At 37.0% G+C, this 12588-nt stretch overlaps 1 protein-coding gene across 2 annotated transcripts in view; it reads left to right on the forward strand.

Annotated features, from left to right (window-relative positions):
- Positions 1–12588, forward strand: part of LOC137250027 (uncharacterized) — a 138939-nt gene that overhangs the window by 56869 nt on the left and 69482 nt on the right. For both annotated transcript variants that reach the window (XM_067782222.1, XM_067782223.1), the window contains exon 2: positions 3236–3365. In XM_067782222.1, coding sequence (XP_067638323.1) covers positions 3236–3365 — 130 coding nt within the window. The remainder of the gene's footprint in view (positions 1–3235; positions 3366–12588) is intronic.

Genomic DNA, 12588 nt, shown 5'->3' on the forward strand with positions numbered 1-12588 from the left:
TATTAAACAATGATATGCGTTTTTTTCGTAGATTAGTATCCAAGCAATACTCAACTTTTCCTGAATCTTCAAAATATCTACACCTGAGTAGAATATTAGGATTATTTGTTTCTAATTCAGCAGACCGCAAGGTATTAAAGGATAATTTTGATGAAACTGGGAATTTTGATAGCGAAAATGCTTTCCAGTTCTTAACGTCCGAATATTTCATTGAAATACCATTATAATTACCTGGATTAGTTCTCGCATTTTCAATTACAGTTTACTAATCGGAGCCCAGACATTTCTGTGGCGAATAAATGACTCGATTGTGCTATGCACGGAATCAACGGGTATCATTGTATGCCCTGGTAATTGGTTAGGTTATGTTGACTGCTCAAGAAAATACGCAAGTATTGCGAGCATGGCTTTGTTCCTGTTTTGACCTGCACAACAGTAACAATATAGCCTAATTTGTTTACAGGTTTTCCTTAGATCTATAATTTTTAAATACTCAAAAATTACCGTACAGATCTCGTTGCAGCTCTTTTGCTATCAATCTCTCCCCATAAAAAACAATACCCATTTCTGGTGTCACTTTCGTAAATGCTCTCGTTATAATAACTATTCGAATAATACAAATTTACGTTTTTACCATGCCACGTACACAGTACTTTTTGGAGATGGAATGTTGCACACAAAAACGAAGGGTTTACTTTGCTCTTCCAAAAATATATGCTTGGACCTCTCCTTATCCTTAATATGGCTCTGATATTCATCACTTTGTTCCAAATTTCCTTTTTCTTTTTTGTCTAGTCTTTTGTATTTCTCACAAGTCATGCACTGCTCTATTTTGGGCTTATGAAAACCAGTTCTATAATTGTTGTGGAAAATTTTTCGAAACATCAGTTTGTTTATCAATGATTTTTAAGTGTTCAGTGTAGCACTTGTATAACGTTGATATGTTGAATCGCTCTGGGAGGTAAAGTTTGCTGCTCTTATCTCTACAGTAATGTGATGGAACTGCGGTAGTTGCTCAATAAATGCATTTACTATCTTTATTTTATATTCAGGTGTCTTGTTATGACGAAAGACAACGTTTTTCTTTTCAGGACTAATAAGTGTGGTATTTCTTATCTACCGCAATAGCTTTTTTTGTTATACTCAATTTTTTCAGCAAAAACTGTTGACATACAATAGAACTTGCATTCTCGTAATTTATAGTGTACTCGTAAGAGACGTGTCTTCTACTAGTTTCTCATGTCTTCCTTTTAACGCATTTCCGTGTATTACAATACAATCTATTGTTTCTGATGATCCTTGTTACGTCTTCTCCAAAAAGGTTCATTAATTTGCAAACGTCGTATTTCGCTGAACTTATCAGCACAGACATTTTTACACTTCTTGTTTAAGCACGGGTTCGGCTTAACTAAAGTAGAAAGTCTCTTCTTTCGTAAAAGTCTTTTGGGTAGTGGTTTTGGAATCCTCCAACCTCGTTTCCCAACACAAGTCTCTTCTTCAACTATTTCCTCTGAAGAATCGGTGTCGCGGTATGGAACTAGTGCAGCTTTATTTGGCTGCAACAATTATTGGCTATATTCATTATAATCCTTATTTACGAAAATCTTAATCTAAAAATAATCACCTCTGTTTGCAAGAAGTCCATATTTAAATGAAAAACACGAAAATTACGAAACATGCGCACCAAAATGTAAAAACTATTGTATTAAAAGGACAACATTTTATCAGAAAAAAGGCTTAGCCTACACACTGCGAGCACAAAAAAATATAAAAAAAATGTTTTGTGCACTTGGGCCAAAATTGCCTTATCTATAACTTCGTATCGGTATATCGTTGGACTTTGATTTTTTTGGAGCTGATGCATATGGTAATGGCCCTTCGGTTTTCATCAAAAATAAAAAATTAAATATGATGTCGGTTAAGCCCTTTGTGCGGTTATGGCTCGATTTAAATAAAATTACGAGCATTAATGAAGGTTATTAGGTCGCATCCATGAACATACCTAGTGTCAAGGTTGAATACAACATTGAGATTGTGGAGAGAACGTACGTTGAGTTTACTGAACAATCAAGTTCAAAACGAGCTTCCTTTTCGTATCTGAGGGTACAAAAAGCGAGCATGTTCTTAAGCACCGCAAAGTAAAATAAATTTTTCACACAACTTCATTGACGTGATCCTTACAGGACAGCCTAGAATTGATAATGAAACCTCGACCACTTGAAGCTTTTCAGAACCAATATAAAGGTGAGGGATATCAGAAAGCTGGATCTTTTCTTGGTATATTGGAAGCACCACTCAAGAATCAGTCGGAAGTCCTCATTAAGCCTGAAAGCAAATATGATTCGATAAGTATAATTGAACGTCATCCGTATATACGTGTAATAAAACGTGAGAGCAGGTATTGAAAATATTATTTAAAAACATACTAAAGAGAAGAGGACCTAGGACGGAGCCCTGTGGCAAGAGCTTTGTGTTTCTATTGTGAAAAAGAAATGAAAAATAAAATTTTTTAAGTAAAGATTAACATGCTAAAATTATTAATATTGGTTTCGCTTTCTCTTGTGCGAAAATTTTCTTGTAATTTGATGGTTCGATAAAGTTTCGTCAGTTTTTCTTGGAATCCAACCAAAATAAAGTAGCGTCATCAGCAACAGAAATATATGTGTAAAGAGCGACTTAAAAATTTAGCACTACAGGTAAAAATAAAAAGCTGGACTTATGTGCTAAATATATTGCTGTTGTTTAATTTCCAATATTTCTTTAATTAAAAATACAAAGAGCTATTTTCTCGCGCACGTTCGCTATGACTTCCATATTTTCAATCAATCGCTTTTCTTCATATCGCTACGACTTAATCACTATGATGACCTAATATAATTTGGCCTACAGAGGGCAGTGTCGGTATTTACAGAATAGAAGCGAACATCTGATTGCTTGTTTGCTACACTCGTTACATTTAATTAAATTAAATGGAGGTTGCCGTACTTTTACATTAGTACATTGGATTTACCTAGTTTCTTATTCTACTCGTCGATAGATGGCAGTAGCAACGACACTCTTAAGCTTGGTATGCAATCATTTCGGATAACAATTGGCATTCCCACATTTCAGTGGATTACAGTTGAAATCTTTGAATTGTTCTCTTGAAATATTTTGTTTTTGAGTTAGGATACTCTTGAATTAAATAAGCGATACGTGAAACCAATTCAACTAAATATTGCATTTTATATTCTAGGCATTTGCTTCAAAGCACAGTGATGCGGATGACCTATTTAATAGCATGAACAATAAGTACTATTACTATACCAGAACAAGAGGATTGTTTCGAGTATGTTTCCCGAAGGAGAGACCACCACCAACTGCAGGTATGATGAAGTTTCCTGATGATATGAAAGGACAAAAATATGCACAAACAAAGTATTTATAAGATCATTATTGAAAAATTAACTTATGTTTTTTGTTAGTAATAATAAAAAATTCTAGTAATCTAAGATATGAATAAGCAACGACCTTCACCCATTTGTTGAATGATTTACATACATATATACTGACTGAAAATATCATGGCAATGATATTTTACTAATTTTTAAAAGTTGAATTCTTTTACAAATTTTCATCAATTTATTAACGAACGAAGTTGCTTCAATACAAATTTCTATACCGTAACATACGACTGTCCTATCACTTTAACGGTTAGAAGTTTAAACCTAATTTTAAAACCCATCATCGGTTAAACCGATATTTCAAACCTTTTTTTGGAATATTTTAAACCAGTCAATATATCGCACACTAACTACAAAAGAGTCACAACTTGAAAAAATGTAAATGTTCAGGAGAGAAGAAAAACGGTTTATGTGAAAACGTCTGTAATGTTATACTGAAATCCAGTTTTATAAAGAAGGATACCTTCATTATAAAATGAATTGATGAAATTTTGTTGTAATTATTTGTTTACGGACAAAATATATAGCAGTTTTGAATTATGACTATTTCTAAGAAAACTTACTACTGGTACATTCACAATTATTTCATCAAAAAAGACATATTTCACAATAATACAAGCAACTTTACTCACTCTTTACGTATAAAAAGACACAATTTTAATTAATACGCAACAAAGTTAAAAGTTTTTTGCAACAAGATAGTCAGAATTTAAAATAATACACTTTATGCGTAAAAAAACTGTTCACTTGTTCTTAAGCACATTGACACAACTAAAAATAGTACTCTTTAGTTAATAGAGCGCAAGCCAGGCATGCTTAACGAACGAAACGATATCATTTCGTTACGATAATCAACGTTAATAAACGAAACGAAGTCATTTCGTTTCGTTTATTAACGTTAAGAACGACAAATTAACGTTAATTTGACGATCTTAACGTTAATAAACGAAACGAAGTGAAATTCTATGGATACGATTTTTTTTTTCTAAAATCACGAATTTTCACAGAGGTCTTTCCATTTATTTTATCAGATCTTGCAAATTACTTATCTAAATTCGTTGAGAGAAACACCAGTGGATTCACCGCAAAATTTTCTCCAAGTCTTGATAAGAACATTTTTTTATATGATCGACGGTTCGAGTTATTCACATAAAAATGTAAAAAAAATTTTTTTTTGCAAAATCGAACTTTTTTTATTTTTCAAAAATTTATAAAAAATCGAAGGTTTTAAAAATTTACCAATTTTATTTCACGGTCTTAAAACTAAATGTGTGTTTTATTGACAATAAAGTGAAAATACCCAATTTAACGAAAATTTTGCATATCAAGCCTATTATAGTTTTTTACAAACAAATTATTTTTATATGCTGTTTTCTCCAACTAAATCGGACAACCCGTTCCAGAGATATGATAAAATAAATGGATTTCCCTTTTCAAAAAAGGCAAATTTTAGAAAACAAAAACAAAAAAAAAACGTATCCATAGAATTTTAAATTTCGACCATTTTTATAATTAGGGGAATATAGCAAATAAAAAAAAATAGTGGTGATCCAGGGTAATGCAAAAAGTTTAATTTTGTAGAGTAGTGTAATTTTCCAGTTAAAAAAAGAAAATAATGACAACGAAATTTAAGGGGCAGTTACAGATGTGTACTGTGAATTGGTTTATGGAAAAAAAACCGATTTTGAATAATTTTAAGTTGTGACTCTTTTGAAGTATAGTGTGCGATATAATCTCATGTAGTACTTTATCAATAGGTGTCGTGAAGGGCAAAGAAGCATTGAAGAAAGGTCGCTCAGGCCAGGCCATCTGTACAGGTTTCCCTGTCATAAAAAAACAGAAGGTAACGAAAATGCCGATGAGTTCGATTAGTGCTTGGGAGTAATCAAAAGGAGACAGGAGTTGCATATGATCCATCAATGAGGAAAGGCGAGGACAGAAACGCGTGCAAACCCTACGATATTAGACTAACAGAGTGGCTCATATCTTTGAAGGGAGGAGACTTAACCCCTCTGTTACGTTAAGAAAAACTTACACATGAGTTCTTAAGGTCACGAGATGACCAGTCCAATGTTTTCAATGTATATCGGCTTAAAGGTTTATAATTTCAGATGCAGTTTTCAAGATTTATAAATTTTATAGATTACTCTTAGGTTTAAGGAAAAATTTTAGGTTTATAAACACGTACATACATATATGAACTCTTACGATACATGCTGAATTTCTATGCTCAAAACAATACTGTGTAAAATTGTGATTCACATTAGTATTTGTTGTTGTTATTTGTAATGCTTATCGTTAGATAGATAATTAATTGAGGATCGCACTGCGACCATTGGTCTATTGTGCCCTCAACTGCTTCACAGCACCTCATCCAAGCCGACTTCTCTGATGAACCCTAGCAGTTCACCTGGCTTGAGGGATTTGATGTGAGAGTGCTCTGGCCATGGTGAGCCCAAAAACTTAGCCCTACGTCTTGAGATTGCGTCACATTCCAGGAGTATATGTTCCGCCGTCTCCGCTGATCGATCACAAAATCGGCATGTGTTGTTCGATAGGATGCCCAGCTTCTGCATGTGGCTGTTCAGTCTGCAGTGCCCTGTAAGAATAGCTGTTAGGATCCTCAGGTTATCTTTCGACAGACCCATTAATGCTCTATATCGAGTTGTGTTGTAGCCCCCCAGCAGTAACTTAGATTGCCTCAAGCCTGGCATATTGCGCCAGTGTTCTTCCCTCTTATCCCTTTCTTCTAATAGTAGATGCCCTCTGATTTCCTGCAGGCCTACTGGCAGGAACGGCTCAGGACCAATAGGTCGTGTCATTGCTGCCTCCTTTGCCAGGCTGTCCGCTTGCTCATTGCCATCCACTCCCCGGTGGCCAGGAACCCAGGCCAACAACAGTTTGTTGTGTGCTCCTAGTCGATTTAGCTTTTCAACGCACTCAAGTACTAGTGCTGATTTTATTTCAGACGCCGAAATCGCCTTGAGGGCGGCCTGACTGTCACTGAGTATGGCAATTGTTTCGTTGGAGTATTCGCGCTGAAGGTTCAGGTCAGCACACTGGCTTATAGCGAACACTTCCGCTTGAAAAATGCTCGGGTGTGCTCCCAGAGGCGTTGATATCTTGGCTCTGGGTCCAATGACTCCAGATCCAATCCCCTCTGGCGTCTTCGAGCCATCTGTGTACCATACTATTTTATATAGCTGATGAATGTACACAATTCTGCTTTCCTCCCACGTACCCTTGTCTCCCAATTCTACTTTGTACCTTCTCTCATAGACTATCTGCCTGAGGATATCATCCCTCGGGAGTTGAGAGATTGGGATCTTCTCTCTCAATTCCTCCATGTTCCGGGACGATATAACTTTACCTATGCCCGAGCCCTCCTTAGCAATATTCAGGAGGGTTCTCTTGGCTGACTGCTCTATTGATATATGCAGCGGGGTCAGATCAAGGATAGCCTCCAGCGCTGCTGTAGGGCATGTGCGCATAGCTCCCGTGATGCATACACATGCCAGTCGCTGAAGTTTTGACAGCGCTTGCCTCGTCGTCGCCCGAGTTGTTTTCGATGCCCAGGCTATCGAACCGTATGTTATCATAGGTTTTACTATCATGGTATACATCCATCTTAGCACATGCGGGCTACAGCCCCATGATTTGCCCGCTAGACGTTTGCATATCATGATGGACCTCGTGGCCTTAGCTCTCATGGAGTCGAAGTGCTGTTTCCATAGGAGCTTGGTGTCAAAAGTGACCCCCAAGTATTTCACCGCGGTTCCCTGTTCTAGTGCCACGCCATTTATTGTAATTGCTCTCAGGGCCGGTAGGGCCCTTCTTCTGGTGAAAGGGATGATGGTCGTTTTAGATGGGTTGATGTTCAGCCCCACACTGGCACACCATCCCTTCGTAATATTCAGTGCTCTCTGTATTATGTCACAGAGCGTACTCTCGAACTTACCCCTTGCAATTATGACGATGTCGTCAGCGTATCCCTGGCATCTTATGCCACTGTCAGATAGCTTTTGCAGGAGTTCGTCCACTACTAGGCTCCACAGAAGGGGTGATAGAACACCTCCTTGAGGGCACCCCCTCGTGGTATTAACCTTAACTGCGCTTATCGTTAAAAATGTTATAATTTCTGATGCAGTTGTTTTGATTTATTGGTTTAATTGATTATATATCGGTATTTTTTGCGATATGGTAGACGTGGTATATACGTAGGATGCTGGCCTACTTCCTTAGTTCCGCCTATGGAAGTATTAACATCAAAACACTTTAAAAAAAGTTTTTAAACGCGGTCACCTCTCGGAAGTAACCTTTCCGAGTGTCTTCTGTGATGAAAAGCTCTCCACAATATAATACCACTCTTTAAGCAGTTATCATTTGAAATCGGCATACAAAATATAAGTCTCAATAAATCTTTAGGAAAGCAAGTAAGGAAGGCTAAGTTCGGGTGTAACCGAACATTACATACTCAGCTAAGAGCTTTGGAGACAAATCACCATGTACGAAAATGTACCTAGGGTAACCCTGGAATGTGTTTGTATGACATGGGTATTAATTAGAAGGTATTAAAGAGTATTTTAAAAGGGAGTGGGCCATAGTTCTATAGGTGGACGCCATTTCGGGCTGTCGCCATAAAGGTGGACCAGGGGTGACTCTAGAATGTGTTTGTACGATATGGGTATCAAATGAAAGGTGGTAATGAGTATTTTAAAAGGGAGTGGTCCTTAGTTTTATAGGTGAACGCCTTTTCGAGATATCGCCATAAAGGTGGACCAGGGGTGACTCTAGAATTCGTTTGTACGATATGGGTATCAAATGAAAGGTGGTAATGAGTATTTTAAAAGGGAGTGATCCTTAGTTCTATACGTGGACGCCTTTTCGAGATATCGCCATAAAGGTGGATCAGGGGTGACTCTAGAATGCGTTTGTACGATATGGGTATCAAATGAAATGTGTTAATGAGTATTTTAAAAGTCAGTGGGCCTTAGTTCTATAGGTGAACGCCTTTTCGAGACATCGCCATAAGGGTGGACCAGGAGGCACTCTAGAATTTGTTTGTACGATATGGGTATCAAATGAAAGGTGTTAATAAGTATTTTAAAAGGGAGTTGGCCTTAGTTCTATAGGTGGACGCCTTTTCAAGATATCGCAATAAAGGTGGACCAAGGGTGACTCTAGAATGTGTTTGTACAAAATGGGTATCAAATGAAAGGTGGGAATTAGTATTTTAAAAGGGAGTGATCTTTAGTTCTATAGGTGGACGCCTTTTCGAGATATCGCCATAAAGGTGGACCAGGGGTGACTCTAGAATGCGTTTGTACGATATGGGTATCAAATAAAATGTGTTAATGAGTATTTTAAAAGGGAGTGGGCGTTAGTTCTATAGGTGGACGCCTTTTCGAGATATCTCCATAAAGGTGGACCAGGGGTGACTCTAGAATGCGTTTGTACGATATGGGTATCAAATGAAAGGTGTTAGTATTTTAAAACGTAGTGGGCCTCAGTTCTATAGGTGGACGCTTTTTCGAGATATGAAAGGTGTTAATGATTATTTAAAAGGGAGTGGGCCTTAGTTCTATAGGTGTACACCTTTTCGAGATATCGCCATAAAGGTGGATCAGAGGTGACTCTAGAATTCGTTCGTACCATATGATTATCAATTGAAAGGTGTTAATGAGTATTTTAAAAGGGAGCGGGCCTTAGTTCTATAGGTGGACGCCTTTTCGATATATCTCCATAAAGGTGGACCAGGGGTGACTCTAGAATGCGTTTGTATAATATGGGTATCAAATGAAAGGTGGGAATTAGTATTTTAAAAGGGAGTGATCTTTAGTTCTATAGGGTGACGCTTTTCCAGATATCGCCATAAAGGTGGTCCAGGGGTGACTCTAGAATTCGTTTGTACGATATGGGTATCAAATGAAAGGTGTTGATGAGTATTTTAAAAGGGAGCGGTCCTTAGTTTTATAGGTGGACGCCTTTTCGAGATATCGCCATAAAGGTGGACCAGGGGTGACTCTAGAATTCGTTTGTACGATATGGGTATCAAATGAAAGGTGTTAATGAGTATTTTAAAAGGGAGTGGGCCTTAGTTCTATAGGTGGACGCCTTTTCGAGATATCGCCATAAAGGTGGACCAGGGGTGACTCTAGAATTCGTTTGTACGATATGGGTATCAAATGAAAGGTGTTAATGAGTATTTTAAAAGGGAGTGGGCCTTAGTTCTATAGGTGGACGCCTTTTCGAGATATCTCCATAAAGGTGGACCAGGGGTGACTCTAGAATGCGTTTGTATAATATGGGTATCAAATGAAAGGTGGGAATTAGTATTTTAAAAGGGAGTGATATGTAGTTCTATAGGTGGACGCCTTTTCCTCAACGAATTTAAATTAGTAATTTCCTAGATATGACAAAATAAATGGAAAGACCTCTGTGAAAATTCGTGATTTTAGAAAAAGAAAAAAATCGTATTCATAGAATTTTAAATTTTGGGTGTTTTTGTACTTAGGGGCCATAATACATCGAAATTAAATAGTTAGACTTCAAAGTAATTTCTCTTGTTGACTAGTGTTATTTAAAAGGGAGTGGGCCTTAGTTCTATAGGTGGACGCCTTTTCGAGATATCGCCATAAAGGTGGACCAGGGGTGACTCTATAACGTGTTTGTACGATATGGGTATCAAATGAAAGGTGTCAATGAGTATTTAAAAGGGAGTGGGCCTTAGTTCTATAGGTGGACACCTTTTCGATATATCCCCATAAAAGTGGACCAGGGGTGACTCTAGAATGTGTTTGTATGATATGGGAACCAAATGAAAGGTGTTAATGATTATTTAAAAGGGAGTGGGCCTTAGTTCTATAGGTGGACCGCTTTTCGAGATATCGCCATAAAGGTGGACCAGGGGTGACTATATAACGTGTTTGTACGATATGGGTATCAAATTAAAGGTAGCCCTCATTAGGGAGTGGCCCTTAGTTGTATATGTGAAGGTGTTTTCGAGATATCGACCAAAATGTGGACCAAGGTGACCAAGAACATCATCTGTCGGGTACCGCTAATTTATTTATATATGTAATACCACGATACTGTTCCTGCCAAGATTCTAAGGGCTTTTGATTTTGCCCCGCAGAACTGTTTCATTTTCTTCTACTTAATATGGTAGGTGTGATACTCATTTTACAAAGTTTTTTCCAAAGTTATGTTTTGCGTCAATAAACCAATCCAATTACCATGTTTCATCCCTTTTTTCATATTTGGTATAGAATTATGCAATTTTTTTATTTTTTCGTAATTTTCCGTATCGAAAAAGTGGGCGTGGTCATAGTCGGATTTCGTCCATTTTTTATACCAAAATAAGGTCAGTTCAGATAAGTACGTGAACTAATTTTAGTAAAGATATATCGATTTTTGCTCAAGTTATCGTGTTAACGGCCGAGCGGAAGGACAGACAGTCGACTGTATATAAAAACTGGGCGCGGCTTCAACCGATTTCGGCCATTTTCAGAGAAACCAGTTATTGTCATAGAATCTATGCCCCTACCAAATTTCACAAGGATTGGTACATTTTTGTTCGACTTATAGCATTAAAAGTATTCTAGACAAATTAAATGAAAAAGGGCGGAACCACACCCATTTTGAAATATTCTTTTAATTTTGGATTTTGTTGCACCATATCATTACTGGAGTTGAATGTTGACATAATTTACTTATATACTGTAAATATATTAAATTTTTTAACTATCTTATTTAGCTGGCTCGAGGTCTGTGTTGTAAAATAAAACACCGTTGAACAATTTGTTAAATTTTTTGTTAAAATTTGACTTTAAAAAATTTTTTTTTTAAGTGGGCGTGTTCGTAATCCGATTTTGCTAATTTTTATTTAGCACACATATAGTAATAGGAGTAACATTCCTGCCAAATTTGATCATGATATATTCAACGACTGCCATATTACAGCTTGCAAAACTTTGAAACTACCTTCTTTTAAAAGTGGGCGGTGCCACTACCATTGTCCAAAAGTTTACTAATTTTCTATTCTGCATCATAAGGTCAACCCACCGACCAAGTTTCATCGCTTTAGCCGTCCTTGGTAATTAATTATTGCACTTTTTCGGTTTTTCGAAATTTTCGATATCGAAAAAGTGGGCGTGGTTATGGTTCGATTTCGTTCATTTTAAATAGCGATCAGAGATCAGTGTCCAGGAACCTGCGTACCAAATTTCATCAAGATACCTTAAAATTTACTCAAGTTATCGTGTTTACGGACGGACGGACGGACAGACATAACTAAATGAATTTCTTTTTTCGCCCAGATCATTTTGATATATAGAAGTCTATATCTATCTCGATTAGTTTATGCCGTTACGGATCACCGTTATGCGAACAAAATTAATATACTCTGTGAGCTCTGCTCAGCTGAGTATAAAAATAGCCTCGTAACAATAATTGAAAAAAAAATCACCTAACTGTTGTAAAAGGTCTATGGTATCCAATTATTATGATTTGTATTATTTTTTATACAATAACTTCTTTTTATGCTCACAACAACAGCTCTGGTCACGAAATGACCTTATGGTGCGCACACGTAAGTTTGTTTATTATTAAGCTAGATCTTGCTTTTTGGGCTGTTTAGAAATCATTTTGCTTAACACACAAAGTCATGAAAGGAAATTCCGAAATGTTTCTCCTATCAAGAGATATCAGAAAAACAAAGCAAAAAAGGTCACCATGGGACCTTAACGTAACAGAAGGTTTAAGGCTCACGATGGGCATACTAACTGAATACTGCCTTCTGGCAGCACGTGCTCATAAGTTAATAACAGCCGGTGTAGAAAAATTCTATTATTCATCAAGAGGATGGAGGTATTCTATAACGTTATTCCTGGTTCCTTATTGGGGTTCTTCCGTTTGGCCGTCAAAGAAATTCTGGTAACACTATGGTAGCATTCAGTCTATGTGCGGTCCTTATTGGCCGGCCAGTTCAATCTAACCTGTATTTCATAGTTGCTTTCTCGTTTCTAATTGAAAAAAAGTGTTTTCTAAATTTTGATGTTAATTTTTGCCGGGAGTTGAACCCAAGGCCGTCGGCAAGGTATGCTGACCACGCCACCATCACACCATTATGCTGACATATCGAAAC

The sequence above is a fragment of the Eurosta solidaginis genome, chromosome 4 (genome assembly GCF_040869045.1).
Source record: "Eurosta solidaginis isolate ZX-2024a chromosome 4, ASM4086904v1, whole genome shotgun sequence".
NCBI lineage: Eukaryota > Metazoa > Arthropoda > Insecta > Diptera > Tephritidae > Eurosta > Eurosta solidaginis.